Source organism: Nicotiana tomentosiformis, chromosome 4 (assembly GCF_000390325.3).
Source record: "Nicotiana tomentosiformis chromosome 4, ASM39032v3, whole genome shotgun sequence".
NCBI classification, from domain to species: Eukaryota; Viridiplantae; Streptophyta; class Magnoliopsida; order Solanales; family Solanaceae; genus Nicotiana; species Nicotiana tomentosiformis.
In genome coordinates this window covers 469,464-487,044 of record NC_090815.1, presented here as the reverse complement: position 1 = coordinate 487,044, position 17,581 = coordinate 469,464, and the positions used below count along the sequence as shown (strand labels likewise).

The window sequence follows — 17,581 nt, the reverse complement described above, 5'->3', positions numbered from 1 at the left end:
TAACAAATTAATGATAAAAGTTCTATTCATCGATAGAAATATGAAGCTTGAGCATAACTCTAATAATGAGACATAGTATTGCGAATTTATATCTTCACTTGTTATTGGTCGTGTCTTAGTTCATTTGTCCCTCATTGTTATACACTTTTATTAATTTGATATCTTAAACTAATTTGTATTTATTTATGAAGGAGTAATATTTTAATTATCGTGCTAATAAAATTTTATTAATTATTTACTTTTAGGAAGGTAAAATTTGGAGTTTGATCATTTTTTTTAAAGATATTGTAAGTTTTTAATTTATTTATTTTTGATAAAATACAAATATGGCCCACTATGTTTGATATAGGTTTAAATTAGTCCCTTAAATATGTTCTTGAGCAATTTTAAACCTTTAAATTAGCCAAAGGTGAAAACTTAGTTTGTGTCGAATATTTAACTTACTTTGATTGTTAGATTTAACAAGGAGAGTATTTCCAAAATTGGTGGGGAATAAAGTTCTATTATTGGTGCATTTTTTTTCTAAAATGGCTATGAGGAAGGATAGAAGAGTGAACAAGGTGGCTTAATTTATTTATTCTTGCCAACTTCAAAGGATCCTATAACTTTTTTTATTTTCAGAGACGTTTCACTCCTTTCTTTATCCAACATGATTTCATACAAACATAATTGTATGAAGTTTTAAAATTATAATACTATTTGATCGAAGGCCACAATGCCCAACTAATAATATACAATAAAGATAAAGCTACTTTCATCTTAACAGAACAAGATACTATATTTATTTATTTGGTTTAGTCCCTTGTGATTGATTAAATAAATTTGTGACAAAATTAGAAGATTCTATGGCTAGCGTTAGTTTAACCCAAAGGTATAAATGATATTACAATATCAAAAGAGTTTTTTTAATTTTGCAAGTAATCCTTACAAATACTAGCTCCATCACAAGATGTTTAATTTGTCAATAATGCCCTTAAAATTTGAATAAAAAATAGTAAGAGATGAAACTAATGTGAGATTTTTTGACAATCTTTTGAATAATTTCTAAATGTTGAAAACTGCTAAAACCATTAGAATATCAACGAGATAAAGTCTTTCTTGGGATTTTAGGGGAGTAAAAAAGGTTGATTTCTTATTTCAACTTCTAGACAATAGTATTTCAAGTTGAGTGAATCGCTTATTTTCATGGGTTATTTAGTTTCTAAGAATGATTACTCACTTTTCATTAATTCTGGTCATGGTCTTATTACTATTGTGGTTGTTTATGTTGATGAAATTTTATTGAGTGGGAATGATGAAAAAGAAATGTCTTCCCTCAAACTTCTTTTGGACAATCAATTTAAAATAAAAGATTTAGGGCATCTTCACTATTTTTTTGGTTTGGAAGTGTTGTCAGAACCTGGAAGGGTGATCGTTTGTCAAAGGAAGTTTGCTCTTGATCTCTTAACTGAGTTCAACTACTTGGATTGTACTTATGTAGCTAGTCTAATGGATGTTACTATGAAATTCAAATTCAATTCTAAGGAGCTCTAGCCTGATCTTACATTTTACAGAAAGTTGGTTGGGAAACTGAATTTTCTCACTAATACTAGATCCGACCTTGCCTTTTCTGTTCAGTTTTTAAGCCAATTTATGCATGCTCCTTCTTCTTCTGATCTCACTGCTGCCTTTCATGTGCTTAAATATGTCAAAGGGACTTTGGGTCAAGGTTTGCTTATGTCTAATGATCCTGATTTTTCTCTTCAAGCTTACTGCGATTCTGATTGGGCAACTTGTCCCTATTCTAGCAAATCTGTTAGTGGTTATTTGGTTCTACTTGGGGGTGCCTTATAATTTGGAAGTCCAAGAAACAGCAAATTGTTGCCCTCTCTTCTGCTGAAGCAGAATACAGGTCTATGTGAATAGTCGTTGCAGAGTTGGCATGGTTGACCATGTTGCTCAATGAGCTGTCCGTTGCTTCGATTGTTCCAGTTTTCCTTCACTATGACAGTCAATCTGCCATCTATATAGCTCGAAATCCCTTTTTCATGAACGCACCAAGCATATTGAGCTTGACTGTCATTTTGTGCGAGAAAAGCTTCATGAGGCTCTCATCTCTTTATCCTTTGTGCCTAGCAGACTGCAGCTTGCAGACATGTTAGCTAAAGCTCTTCCTGTAGTGGCTCACCGATCCATCTTGAGCAAGTTGGGTGTAGCGAACCACCCTCCAACTTTACGGGAGGTGTTAGAAGATTAGTTGGGCTTTGATTGTGTTACATCTCGCATTTTCGAACGTTAAAGTTTCGTCTTCAATTAATTGACATAGACTCGGGGATGAGATTTTTTTGAGATTATAAGCATTTATGCTATTTATAACAAGCAATAAGTAAGTTCCGTGAAAGAAAAGGGGTAAACGAATCAAAGAAAATGAGTTTCGTTGAAGGTTGTCGATTTGGGATAAAATACGGTTTGAGCTATAATACCCAATATTTATGGACTAGTACCATACAAAGTAACATATGACCATGATAGTATGATGTATAAAGCGTATTAAAAATGAGTAGTATTTTAAGTAATTTGAGATAATTCTTAATTATGTGGATAATTAATTAATTATTAGTTTAACGGAAGATTAACCATATAATTAAGGATTTATGGATAATTGTAGGTGGGGATAAAGCCTCCCCACGTGGCAGCAAGTGGAGGAAGATTTAAGTGACTCTTGCCTTTAGATAATTAAATTAGGAGGCACATGGACAACATTCTTAATCCATCCCTTGCCACCACGTAAGAAGTGGAGTTTATATTAGTCATTTCTAACTTATCTTCAATGGATATCAAATTCATTTTGGTGAGGGAATTATACAGAAAGGCAAAACAAGGAACGAATGTTGAGGGAATTTTAAAATTTATATGAAACTTCGTATTACAATAGCAACAGTAGTTCGTGGATTAGTAAAGGAATTCATACGAAATTGCACTGCGTAATAACAACGGAATTTTGCAATTCTAAGGGTGTACGGTGCAATCCTTCTCAAGAATATCATACGAATTTTTCCCTACTCCAGGTATATTAAGGCTAAGCCCTTCCTTCATTTTGGCATGATCTCGTAATTACATGTATTTGATAACGAGGCATAAAGAGAAGTTCATACTCCTGAATTTATATACATTATCCTAGTCTCATAAATTGCAGTATTCTCCTTATCGGGACTTCATATTTAATTGAGTATTGTCTTCTTCCAATCAAGAGAGCAGAGAGCCTATATATACAATATTACAATATTTTCATTACCATCGAGCGATAATCAATGGGCAGGCCCCTATTGGGCAACCTCTGATCAGATGGTAAGTTATATATCGAGCCTGCTGTGGCCGAGCGCCTATGAGCGAGCCCAGTTGGCCGAGATATAGAGCCTAGAATGATCGAGCACCTATGAGCGAGCCTACTACGGCAGAGCAGTTATATATATACCGAGCCTTATAAGACCGGACAATTATTTTACTTACTATATTGAGAGGGTTGAGTCAGTACCAGCATATAAGCATATCTTCAAATTATCTTTGACTCCCAGTTACTTCAGTATTTTATTATCAGTTTAGTTTCAGTTTTCAGTTATTTTATTGCCTTGTATACTCGGTATATTATTTCATACTGACGTCCTTTTTTTTTCGGGGACGCTGCATTTCATGTGTGCAGGTTCAGACAGACATACGTGTAGACCTCCTCAGTAGGTGTTGCCCGAGTTCAGCTTTATCGGTAAGCTTTACGTCCTTCGGAGTTGCCGGGTCTAGAGTTTTATGTACATCCTATATCGGGGCCCTGTTCCGATCACAGTACATCCAGGAGTAGAGGCTTGTAGACATATTCTGTCAGTTAGTGCAGTATGTTGGGCTTGTAGGCCTTGTATGTATATTTTATTGGTTTGTCAGTCATAGTAGCTATGACGGCTTTCTCGGCCCATCTTTATATTGATGTTTAGTCACCGGTAGTTTTCGCTCAATTTTATATTTTGCTTCGTAAATTATCTTGCAATGTGGCCCCATGGCCAAAGCATGACATTATATGTTCAGAGTCCCTTGTCGCAAGTTGGTACGCAAGGATAGATGAGGCACTGGGTGCCGGTCTCGCCCCCCAGGTTCAGGGCGCGACAAAAGTGGTATCAGAGCAGTTCTGTCCTAGGGAGTTTACAAGTCGTGTCTAGCAGGGTCTTGTTTATAGATGTGTTGTGCACCACATTATATAAGCAGGGGACTACAGGGCATTTAAGAGTTGTTTACCCTTCTTTCAAATCTAAATCATGTTGTAGAACTGAGTTAGAGGAAATTTGAGTTAAACTTACGTGTTGGCGTTTGCATGCACAGATGACGGTGACTAGGAAGACTACAGCTAGTCAGAGGAGAGATACAGCAGTAGGTGAGGGGACCAGCAGGGTACCCCCAGTAGATGGGGCCCAATCTGAGGCCCAGTGAGAGACCCATACTCAGCTATTACCGGCTCCTCCAACACCTAAGGAGATTTCTAGGGAGACCGCGCATCCAGTTCTCCCTCCGCTTCCATTAGATCAGGACTTGAGGAGTACAGTGCATTTGTTGACACAGTTGGTAGCTACCCAGTAACAGGCTAGGGCACCCGCTAGTGCAAGATCTTCTGAGGGGTCTGGGAGTTCAAGGGTCCGAGAGTTTATTACTTTGAGTCCCCTAGAGTTCACGGGGACAAATCATAGGGAGGACCCGCAGGATTTCATTGATCAACTTCACAAGATCTTTCGGGTTATGCATGCCACGGAGAAAGAGGAAGTTGAGCTAGCAGTTTTTCGACTTCGAGATATAGCTATCCTTTGGTATGAGGGATGGGAAAGGTCTAGGGGACGTTATGCATCTCCAGCTATTTGGGAGAATTTTTCAGATGCCTTCCTTGACCAGTACTTATCGCGGGAGATCCGACAGGCTCGATTCGATCAATTTCTAGCCCTCAAGCAGGGCAATATGAGTGTTCGAGAGTATAGTCTCCGTTTTGAATCATTGGCCCGATATGCACTATCCATAGTTGCTACTATGCAGGACATCATCCACAGGTTTATAGCAGGGTTGGCCCCAGAGTTGACCGAGACATGTGCCACCGCTGCACTGCAGGATAGTATGGATATCTCTCAAATTCAAGCATTCGCCCAGAATATAGAAAGGGGTAGGTGTCGGCAGGAGGGTACGGAGAGGACTGAGTAAGAGCAGCGTAAGAGAATGAGATTTTCCAGGTCTTAGGAGCAGTCTCAGGGTAGTTAGAGGCCTCAGTACTTCGGACAACTACCTAGGCCTCCACCACCTCAGTTACGGGGTTACATGTATGACCGTTATACTTAGTCAAGACCATATGAGAGCTCACGGGCATCGGGTTTGCAGCGACAGTGAGGTTCAGAGCAGACATAGTCATTTTCGTCGCGGTGTGACATCTGTGGTAGAGGATACTTAGGCCAATGCCGAACCAGTTCCGATACTTGTTATACATGTGGACGTCTGGGGCATATGATATGAGATTGCCCAAATAGAGATTTTGGGGTATGGCACAACCAGCGAGTTCAACAATAGGATCATCTATGTCTATGCATCCTTCGGGGCGCGAGTCTCGGTCTTCGGATAGTAGAGGTCAAGGCAGAGGTAGAGGTTCCAGTTCAGGTTGTAACCAGAATCACAGCTATGCTTTAGCGGGTCGACAGGACCAGGAGTCTTCACCAGACGTTGTGACGGGTGTGTTGACCATTTGCTGTCACGATGCTTATGCCTTGATAGACCCAGGATCTACTTTATTATTTATTACCCCTTTTGTCGCGGGGAAGTTTTGTATAGTGCCTGAAATACTAAGTGATTCTTTTGCGGTATCTACACTGGTCGGAGAATCGATTATTGCTAGACGGGTTTACCGAGGTTGTACGGTGACAGTTTGTAGTCGTCAGACCTCAGCCGACCTATTTGAGCTAGAGATGTTGGATTTTGATGCTATCATGGGCATGGACTGGTTGGCAGCTTGGTATGCCACAGTTGATTGTCGAGCAAAGACAGTCAGATTTCATTTTCCGGGTGAGCCAGTCCTTGAATGGGTAGGTAATACAGCGACACCCTGAGGTAGGTTTATTTCCTATCTGAAGGCGAGGAAAATGATCGCAAAATAGTGCATTTATCATATTGTGCGAGTTAGAGATGCAGATGCTGAGATACCTACACTTCAGTCTATTCCAGTAGTCAAAGAGTACGTAAATGTATTTCCAGATGAACTTCCAGGTATTCCTCCAGGGCGAGAGATTGATTTTGGCATCGATTTGCTTCCGGAAACTCAACCAATATCAATCCTTCTGCATAGAATGGCACATGCCGAATTAAAGGAGTTAAAGGAGCAGTTAAAAGATTTGCTGGAGAAAGGTTTTATCCGGCCCAGTACCTCACCTTGGGGTGCACTGGTACTATTTGTACAGAAGAAAGACAGCTCGCTGAGGATGGGTATCGATTATAGGGAACTGAACAAGGTAACTATTAAGAATAAGTATCCACTTCCACAGATAGATGACTTGTTTGATCAGTTGTAGTAGCTAGATGTTTTTCAAAGATAGATTTAAGGTCGGGGTACCACCAGGTTAGAGTTCGGGAGAAAGATATTCCCAAAACAGCCTTCAGGACTCGATATGGCCACTTCGAGTTCCTTGCCATGTTCTTCGAGTTGACGAATACACCTGTCATGTTCATGGACTTGATGAATAGCCTATTCCGGCCATTTTTAGATCTCTTCATGATAGTATTTATTGATGATATTCTAGTTTATTCACGTTCCGAGGATGAGCATGCGGACCACCTGCGAGCGGTGCTCCAAACCCTCCTTGATAGTAAATTATATGCTAAGTTTTCTAAATATGAATTCTGGTTGAAGTCAGTAGCATTCTTGGGGCACATTGTATCCGATGGAGGTATAAAGGTAGACAATCAGAAGATTGAGGCTGTGAAATCCTGGCCTAGACCTACCACTCTGACAGAGGTTCGTAGTTTTCTAGGCTTAGAAGGATACTACCGGAGGTTCGTAAAGGGTTTTTCTTCCCTTTCGGCACCATTGACAAAGTTGACACAGAAAGTAACTAGGTTTCAGTGGACAGAGGCTTGCAAGCAGAGTTTCCAAGAGCTTAAGAACATGTTGACCTCGGTGCCAGTTCTAGCACTTCCAGAGGGTCCAGATAGTTATGCCATGTATTGTGATGCCTCAGGTGTCGGGTTAGGATGTGTCCTAATGCAACACGGGAAGGTAATTACGTATGCTTCAAGGCAGTTAAGGAAGCACGAGCGGAATTATCCGACCCACGACCTCGAATTAGTTGTAGTTGTCCATGCACTTAAGATATGGCGGCATTATTTATATGGCATTCATGTTAATGTATTTACAGATCATAAAAGCCTGCAATATATCTTCAAGCAGAAAGAATTAAATTTGCGAGAGAGGTGATGGCTTGAGTTATTGAAAGATTACGATGTTAGCATTCTCTACCATCCAGGCAAAGCTAATCTGGTAGCAGATGCTTTAAGTCGCGGATCTATGAGTAGCTTAGCACATGTAGAGGCCGAAAAAAGACAATTAACTAGAGAGATTCATCAATTGGCTTGTTTGGGGGTTCAGTTAGTAAACTCTGGTGATGGTGGAGTTGTACTCCAAAATACTGCAAAATTATCTCTCATAGCTGAACTAAAGGAGAGGCAGTACGAGGACCCAGAGTTGGTCGAGTTGAGAGAGCGAGTTCCGCAGCAGAAGAAGCCGTTGTTAGAGCTCAAGGGAGATGGAGTTCTCAGATATAGGGGTCGTCTGTGTGTTTCAGATGTAGCAGGGCTACGAGACAGGATTATGTCAGAGGCACATTATTCGTGGTACTTCATTCATCCTGGGTCGACGAAGATGTACCATGACATTAAGGATGTATACTGGTGGAACGATATGAAGAAGAACATTGCTGAGTTTGTCGTTCAGTGTCCTAGTTTCCAGCAGGTGAAGGTAGAGCACTAGAAGCCTGGAGGGCTAATGCAGACTATTGAGATCCCGACGTGGAAATGGGAGGCGATAAACATGGACTTTATCACGGGTTTACCTCGTTCTCATCATAAGTTCGATTCCATATGGGTGATAGTTGATAGGCTCACGAAATTAGCTCATTTCCTACCGGTCAGATCTGCATATACAACAGAAGACTATGCAGAGTTATATATTAAGGAGATAGTGCGGCTACACGGGGTACCAATATCTATTATATCTCACTGTGGGGCCCTGTTTACAGCACATTTTTGGAGGTCATTTCAGCGAGGTCTAGGGACTCAGGTGAATCTTAGTATAACTTTTCATCCACAGACTGATGGACAAGCCGAGTGCACAATTCAGACGCTCGAGGATATGTTACGAGCATGTGTGTTGGATTTTAAAAGAAGTTAGGATGAACATCTACCTCTTATCGAGTTTGCATATAATAACAGTTACCACTCCAGTATCCAGATGACTCCGTACGAGGCTTTGTATGGGCGTAAGTGCAGATCTCTTATAGGGTGGTTTGATGTTGGAGAATCTAGGTTACATGGGGCAGACCTGGTTCAGCAAGCCATAGAAAAAGTAAATCTTATTCTGGAGCGACAGTTGACAACTCAGAGTCATCAGAAGTCATATTATGACGTGCGGCGACGAGACTTAGAGTTCGGGGTTAATGACTGGGTATTCTTAAAGGTGTCGCCTATGAAGGGCGTAATGAGGTTTGGCAAGAAAGGCAACCTTAGCCCACGGTATATTGGGCCTTATAAGATCATCCGGAGAGTGGGCCAAGTAGCTTATGAGTTAGAATTGCCGTCGGAATTGGAGTCTGTCCATCCGTTTTTTCACGTATCTATGCTACGGAAGTGCATTGGCGATCCTACCCGAGTGGTGCCCACGGATGATGTACATATTACGGAGGACTTGTCATACGAGGAAATTCTGGTTGCCATCCTAGACCGACAAATACGCAAAAAGGTGGAAGAGATGACGTGGGAAACAGAGGAAGAAATGAAGTCTAAATATCCCCACCTATTTCAAACTAAAGATATGGCTCGAGGTGGGATACCTCAACACCGCTCTATTCAGGCCAGTAGGTCCTCAGGTAAACTCTTATTTTTGACTTTCAGAATTTATAATGGACAATTGTGTGAGGCCAAGTGTTACTATTAGTAGACATTGGCCAGGTGTGGCATATATAGTATGTTTTCTGGCTGCGTACATGTTGGTTTTAATCTAGTGTATGGAGGAGACTCTCGCAAAATTTTCCCAAAGTCTCTAAGAACAAACATTCGAGGATGAATGTTTCTAAAGGGGGAAGGATGTTACATCTTGCATTTTCGTACGTTAAAGTTTCGTCTTCAGTTAATTGACGTAGACTCGGGGATGAGATTTTCTTGAGATTATAAGTATTTATGTTATTTATAACAAGAAATAAGTAAGTGACGTGAAAGAAAAAGAGTAAACGAATCAAAAAAAATGAGTTTCGTTGAAGGTTGTCAATTTGGGATAAAATACGGTCTAAGCTATAATACCCAATATTTATGGACTAGTACCATACAAAGTACCATATGACCATGATAATATGATGTATAAAGTATATTAAAAATAAGTAATAATTTAAGTAATTTGAGATAATTCTTAATTATGTGGGTAATTGGTTAATTATTAGTTTAACGGGAGATTAACTATGTAATTAAGGATTTATAGATAATTGTAGGTGAGAACAAAAGCCCCCCACGTGGCAGCAAGTGGAGGAAGATTTAAGTGACTCTTGCCTTTAGACAATTAAATTAGGAGGCACATGGACAACATTCTTAATCCATCCCTTGCCAACATGTAAGAAGTGGAGTTTATATTAGTCATCTCAAACTTATTTTCAATGGATATCAAATTCATTTTGGTGAAGGAATTATACAAAAAGGCAAAACAAGGAACGAATGTGAGGAGATTTTGAAATTTATATGAAACTTCGTATTACAATAGCAACGGCAGTTCATGGATTAGTAAAGGAATTCATACAAAATTGCACTATGTAATAACAATGGGATTTTATAATTCTAAGGGAGTACAGTGCAATCCTTCTCAAGAATATCATATGAATTTTTCCCTACTCCAGGTATGTTAAGGCTAAGCCCTTCCTTCATTTTGGCATGATCTCATAATTACATGTATTTGATAATGAGGCATAAAGAGAAGTTCATACTCCCGAATTTATATATATTATCCTAGTCTCATAAATTACAGTATTCTTCTTATCGAGACTTCATATTTAATTGAGTATTGTCTTCTTCCAGTCAAGAGAGCAGATAGCCTATATATACAATATTACAGTATTTTCATTACCATCGAACTATAATCGATGGGCAGGCCCCTATTGGGCAACCTCTGATCAGATGGTAAGTTATATACTGAGCCTGCTGTGGCCGAGCGCCTATGAGCGAGCCCAGTTGGCCGAGATATAGAGCCTAGTATGGCCGGGCGCCTATGAGCGAGCCTACTACGGTAGAGCAGTTATATATATATTGAGCCTTATAAGGCCGAAAAACTATTTTATTTACTATATTGAGAGAGTTGAGTCAGTATCAGCAGGTAAGCATATCTTCATATTATCTTTGACTCCCAGTTACTTCAGTATTATATTATCAGTTCAGTTTCAGTTATTTTATTGCCTTGCATACTCGGTACATCATTTCATACTGACGTCCCTTTTTTCGGGGACGTTGCGTTTCATGCGTGCAGGTTCAGACAGACAGACGGGTAGACCTCCTCAGTAGGTGTTGCCCGAGTTCAGCTTTATCGGTAAGCTCCACGTCCTTCGGAGTTGCCGGGTCTAGAGTTTTGTGTGCATCCTGTATATATATATATATATATATATATATATATATATATATATATAGAGAGAGAGAGAGAGAGAGAGAGAGAGAGAGAGAGAGAGGTTATAGGTAGTTCGGGGCCCTGTTCCGATCACAGTACATACATCAGTAGAGGCTTATAGACATATCATGTCAGTTAGTGCAATATGTTGGGCTTGTAGGCCTTGTATGTATATTTTGTTGGTTTGTCAGTCGTAGTAGCTATGACGGCCTTCTCGGCCCAGCTTTATATTGATGTTTAGTCAGCGGTAGTTTTCGTTCAGTTTTATATTTTGCTTCGCAAATTGTCTTGCAATGTGGCCCCATGACCAAAGTATGACATTATATGTTCAGAGTCCCTTAGTCGCAAGTTGATACGCAAGGATAGATGGGGCACGGGGTGCCGGTCTCGCCCCCTAGGTTCGGGGCGTGACAGATTGTATTTGGGCTTCATTATTTATATTAGGTTGTAGTTGGCCTTGTATCATTTTTTTCTTTTGCTTATTCTTTGTAAATGGATCCTACATAACTAATAGAAGGTTCCATAGAGAAAAGGAACCGGTCATTTTGCTAATCCAATTTTTCTCTCTATTGTGCGACGATCTTCTTCTCTTTCTCATTGTCCCTAGATTTGAATTTCATTGGATTCTAACGTCAATTTATAAAATTTTCAAATATAGATCAAATTCAACTAACTTGAAAAAGAAAAACAAATGATTTGCCAAAACGGACAAAAATAGACTATGTTTTACCAAAACGGAAAACTTAGGTTTAACAAAATTTTAAGTGTTAACAAAAACACCACTTTTGTATTTATATATGGGTCTTGCTAACGTATACATTAGCACCCTATCCATTTCTTCTTTTCCTTAAATACCCTTAATAATTTATTGCAACACATTTAACAGGGGGGATATTTTGGTCTTTTTACAAAAAATAGATCCAAAACCCATTTTACCTGTTCTTCTTTCCCCGTCTCTCTCCACTGTAATCATGATTCTTGTGAAGAAAAGGAACGAAGAAGGGTTGACTTTGTTCTCAGTGAATTTTAATTGAAGATGGTTACTGACTTCTGTGATTCAACAATTGTCGTTTTTAATGGGAAAAGGGAAGCTTAGTTAATTTTATTTGTTAGCTTCGTAAAAAGAAAAACAAAAGTTAATAGAACCAATACTACCAAGAAATTCGAATTCTCCAGACCTAAGAAGCTTGAGTTTCAACTGGAATTTCAGTTTGGGTACATCTCAAATCAGTTGCCAAAACTCCCCAAACTTTGAATTCAAGTTCGCAAAACAGTTTCCAACAATTGAAGATAAGACCCAGTCGATTTTGAGTAAATTTTGTTAGATCTGACACAACCCAGAAGCTTCAAAAGTGTATCAACGGAGGATTCGGAATTTTTAACCCACCAATGTTTTCGACGGTACTCACCTTCAATTATCTAGCTCAAAACTACTTTGACACAAACCCAAAGTAACAATTTATCACAAATTCGAAAATTCAAGCCCCAATTCCTAGTTCACAATAGCTAAGAAAAGCAGCGAGAGAGGTAAAGAGGGAAAAGAGAGGTAGGCAAATTCGGGAGAGAGAGCTAAGAGAAGCAAATTATGTTTTGCTATAAAATGACAAAAGACCCCTCTCACTAATAAAGTATAGAAATTAAAAATTAGGATATTTAAGGAAAAGACAAAATGGGTAGGATGCTAACATAGTAACTTATGTTAGCAAAACCCATTAAATAAATGCTTCTCCATTCATTTACAAGAAGAAAAACGAACACATTTCTATCTTACAGTAAAAGGATCTATTCACCTCTTAGGTTAGCAAACAAAATTGGCTATGATGTTATACAGAGACGAAAACAAAGTTATCTGACTAAAAAAAACAAAAGGAAATTATATTTGCATTGATCATAAGATTAGACAGCAGTTAGGCCACTGTATCTTGGCCTTGTTCTCTTTGGAGATGGACCTTCTTCCATGGACTTCCTCTTATTATTATTGCCTTGAAACTGTTGAATTTGCTGTATTTGTTCTGTGTCCACTTCTGTTTTTGGCTGTGGCTGTGATTGTTCTGATATAACTTTTTCAATTTCTGGTGATTCTTGATTTTCCTTTGTGACAATTTTCTCAGATTCTTGAAAGCTTTTGCATTTGGTTTTCATCATATGGGGTCTAAGCTTATTAACATCTGATAATCTGACTGGTTTCAAGAAAAATTCTTCAGCCCCTTCTTCTAAGCATCTGATGAATCAGTCGGAAAACATTATTAACCCTTTATTGTTTATCCAATAATCTTCAAGAAACTAAAGTTAAGGTAACATTGTGCTTGTTAGTATTTACCTATTGATTCTTGAAGGAACATTCTCAGATGACATAATGACTACTGGAATGTTTCTAAATGATGAAGATTCCTGTCACAAAAAAAGAGTACAAATATTAATTTACCAAATAGATAAATTGATTGGCAAAAGAATCTAGTAAAAAGAAAAGTTGTTTCAGCAGGGGTCCAAAAAAGGAAAGACATAAAACCATAGGCACATGTCCTTTCAACATCTAATTATGCAGTACACATACAGGTGGGCAAAGGCGATCCTGTGCACAAAACTTCCCTTATGGGTGGGTCAGGGTCGGATCACAAGGGTCTATTGTACGCAGTATTATTTTGCATTTCTGAAAGAAGGCAATTTTCAAATTCACCAGTTATGCCAAAGACTTCTTTTTTCAACTTTGCCGGTACACATACAGGTGGGCTAGATTTCCTAACAAGATTTTCAACTGATCTCAAAATTGAAAGGTGAGAAAAGGACCCCATGTGGCTAATGGGAATGCCACAAACAATTTGATGGGGAAAATTTATGTCCTAAAGTATATTACCAAGAAAGGAAAATGATGTATAAATCAGAAAAAGAATTAAAAGAGGAATATGGCAGCAAGATGAAAAGAAGAAGAAACTTTAAAGCATACCTTAATTTTCTTGAGCAAATCATAGCCTGTCATACCAGGCATACAGTAGTCAGTGATAATAAGATTTACTTCCACTTCCTGCAAATTCTAAAACAAAAAAGATTAAAACTTTCAGAGGAAATCAGTGGGAAATCCAAGAACCAAAAAAAGGAAAATTTTCTGTCAAAGCTTTCTGGAAAAATACAACAAGTCAGTTCAAAAAAGTTAGTGAAGTGGGAAAATGAACATTACCTGATGGTTATGAGGACAAGCATGAGGGGGATTTGGATGGTTTTCATGTTCTTGTAATCCCAAAAATTCTAAAGCTTTATTTCCAGAATCCACAGTAGTAACTGCCATTATAAAAAAAAATGCAGATGCACACAGTAGAAAATCAATAAAAATCTTATCTTGGATTCACTTTGGCAAGAAAAATAAATGGAAATAGAAATCAGAAAACTAAAAAAGTTACCTTGGCAAGCAGAGGTTCTAAAGAGCCTCTCAATGAGCTTCCTATCAATCAAGCTATCATCTACAGCTAAGACATGAAACTGTTGCTCAGCAGCTGCCATTCCCATTGCTCCAATTCTTTTGAGGAGAAAAGTTTGGAATTTTACTTAATTCCTTGGTGGGGTTGGTTTGTTTGTAATTGTATTGGTTGTGGTGTTTTTATTTTTTCTTTGTCTATCTTTCTGTTATGAGTATGAGGAATTGAGAAGAGTGGGGGAGGTTTGGCTTTGTAATGAAATAAGTCCTACCAAATTCCACAACAAACAAAGCAAGATCTGACCAGATTTCATCCCAAAGATTACAAGACAAGCAATGGAGAAAGAACAGCTGGTAAATTAGAGTAAAAACAGAAAAAATATTTGAGGATTTCTTGGAAGTTGGATTTTACTACCTATAATAAGAAAGCAATGACAAAAGGGAGAAATGTATAGCTACGCATACATATATATATGTGCGTGAAAGTAAGAAGGGAAAACTAACTATTGGAATTGGCAAGGAAAGTGGAGGGTTCTTTCGTGGTGGCATTACGGGGAACCTGGGGATGAGACTACAATGTCCCGAAAAATTATAATATATATATATATATATATATAATATTATATTTTAAAGTTATATGACACGAACATCTTTTATTAAAAATTGGTTCTTTTAAATTTAAATACACTTAAAAAAAACTGTTTCGCCACTTGTCAAGGGACCCACAAAAATCCTACAATGAGATACAGGTGAGGTAAGCAATGTTGCCTTTGTTCCTGGTGTGAAATCATGTGCACTTACCATATCTTGAGCAGGTGGGGCGTGGGGGAGTAGTGTGCAAAGAGAGGCCAATTTCTTTTGATTCCCTTTTAAGATTTGCTTCCCATGGCCATTCTCTGTGTACCCCATCTATGTATATTTCTTTTGAGTTTTGACCCCATCATTTATGTGTATTCTTCCCCCATTCACTCTTTAAATGCTATAGTGAATACCCTTTTTCGTTTTCTTTAATTTTTTTTGACACAATTTCTTCTTTGACTTTGAGGTTAATGAATACGTGAAAGTGTGTTCTCTTTCAAATCCAAATTAAATGATTGAACTTCCTGGCAAAATTAGTATCTAAATTGCATTATATATTATTTCTCGTAAGTGTATAGAAAGAATTGAAAAATAGGGAGCCAAGAAGGCCCGATAAATGGATGTGTGTCAATGTATAGCTTTATATATGTTCATATTATTTGTTTGAAGGAGTCTTCACGTAACTAGTAAAGTTGTTGTCATGTGACCAGAAGTTCACCGATTCAAGCCGTAAAAATAATATTTTGCAGAAATGCAGGGTAAGGTTACGTACAATGGACCCTTATGGTCCGGCTTTTCCCTAACCCCACATATAACGTGAGTTTAGTGTACTGGTCTGCCCTTCTTATTATTGTAATTGGATAGAGAAAAGAGGGGACAAACATATTGACCGTAAAAAAACAATTGAGAAAGAAAGCATTAAACTAAATTGGGACCCTTACAGATTCTCTCCAATTACCATGTCGAGAGAAGTGGCTGTAAAAATTTGTTTGCACCTAGTCTTAGTGGCGTTTGGACATAAGAATGGTAAAATTTCAAAAAAAAGGTGAAAAGAAAATTTTAATTGAAATTGATATTTACAAATTAGAGTTTTATTTGGACATAAATATTATTTTGGGTTGTTTTGAAGTTTTGTGAGTGATTTGAGTGAAAATTTTAAAAAATAACTTTTTGGAGTTTTTTAAATTTTCAAAAAATTCCAAAATTCATGTTCAAGTGAAAATTAAAAATTTTATGGCCAAACACTTATTTCAAAAAAAAAAAAAAAAAGTTTTTCAGAAAAAGTGATTTATTTTTAATGTCCAAATGGGCTCTTAATATTAAACCAATGAATGCAACCTATATGTTTTTATATTCAAATTTATCATGTTCTCACTTTAACTTTAAACTGTTAAAGGCTTAAAGCTAATTATTTAATTTTTGGTACGAATATTGTGTGCGATCATTGAATCTTTCTCCATCCCTTTTCTTCTTTTGATTTTCACTCGGAGAAATTGGTAATGCCCTCTTCCGATGTTTGGTAGTTGATTTATAGTAAACTCCAAATTAAATTATATTGTGTGATTTCACTTGTTTTAGTGTAAAATAAAATTGTCTTGCGATTTCTATTTATCATTATCAAGAATCTTGTCTTTCCTTTTTAAGTAAAGCGTCGAGAATGAGGGGAAACTAAAGAGACACAAGAAAATTAGTTCTAACAAAAATAAGAGAATAAAAGAGATAATTATGACTTCTCATCACACGTTTGTCTAGAGTGCCACAAAAAAGATTCCTCGACACACCATATTATATGGTCAACATTATCACAATTAATCCACATCCCAAAGATCATAAGAAAAAGAAGTGTCTTTGTGGGGGGCCAAAATGGATTTATACCAACAAAAATATGACAGGTCTTTCACTTTACGAAGATCACAAAAAGGTTACCTAATTCCAAAAATTTAATTTGAGCTTTCAATTGATGAGTTGAAAGAGTAGTGGATGAAATGCATTTCCTTTAGTGTACTATTGAGTTAAAAAATTGTCATGATCTTTTTTTATAAAAACCGAGTGACACCCGAAACAGCTTAATAGAATTAGTTGGTGGCTTAAAACCAAATATTATTAATACGAGGCTTTGAGTATATTTAAGAGTTAATATTCTAAACCCCTAAACTATCACGTTTTTGTCAGTTTATGCTTAAATTATTCGGTGTCCCTAAAATCCCCTTAAACTATATTCTCCTTCATATTGACACACCCTAGTTATATTTCTGGCAAACCGTGTGTAATAACTTGCTATTGCACTCGTGATGGCGGAAAGATCTATCAAAAGGGCCCCACCTGACAACATGTAACAGCTAATAAGACCTTTCTTCCTCATTTATTCACTATTCTTCCTCTTATTTTATCATTCTTCCCCATTTTCTCACCTTTCTTCTTCATTTCTCCATCTAGTTCCATCTGAAATTCTCCCTCTCTTGTTATTACTCGATCTATTTTTTATCTTTCTTATTTTACTCTTCTTTTATTTATCACCCGAATTATTTGAAAGATGAAACACACCTTCAACAACTCACAAAAAGATCTAATTGTTTTGGTAAAATTTACTTGAAGTTACCCAACAAATTTATACAATAATTTTATAACAAAGAACTTAGTTTTTAAAGAAATAGTAATTGTGCATAGCTTTAAGTTTTTAAAGTAGTACATGTGCA

The 17,581-nt window shown here is 37.5% G+C and overlaps 2 protein-coding genes across 3 annotated transcripts; one reads left to right on the top strand and one right to left on the bottom strand.

Annotated features, from left to right (window-relative positions):
• Positions 1–4,755: 4,755 nt before the first annotated feature.
• On the top strand, positions 4,756–7,442 carry LOC138909149 (uncharacterized). The gene is made up of 4 exons (XM_070200332.1): positions 4,756–5,167; positions 6,244–6,497; positions 6,896–7,261; positions 7,401–7,442. Exons 1-4 carry the CDS (start codon positions 4,756–4,758, stop codon positions 7,440–7,442), a joined length of 1,074 nt encoding a protein of 357 aa, XP_070056433.1.
• Positions 7,443–12,498: 5,056 nt separating this feature from the next.
• LOC104117376 (two-component response regulator ARR8-like) lies at positions 12,499–14,745 on the bottom strand. Of its 2 annotated transcripts, none has more exons than XM_009628424.4 (5): positions 14,293–14,745; positions 14,073–14,173; positions 13,842–13,919; positions 13,218–13,288; positions 12,499–13,118 (listed from the first exon to the last, which is right to left on the bottom strand). In XM_009628424.4, exons 1-5 carry the CDS (start codon positions 14,396–14,398, stop codon positions 12,794–12,796), a joined length of 681 nt encoding a protein of 226 aa, XP_009626719.1. In that variant the 5' UTR covers positions 14,399–14,745; the 3' UTR covers positions 12,499–12,793. The 2 variants fall into 2 exon arrangements, with proteins under 2 accessions (XP_009626719.1, XP_009626718.1); XM_009628423.4 differs by having other exon boundaries at positions 12,550–13,118; positions 13,842–13,928; positions 14,293–14,537.
• Positions 14,746–17,581: the final 2,836 nt, after the last annotated feature.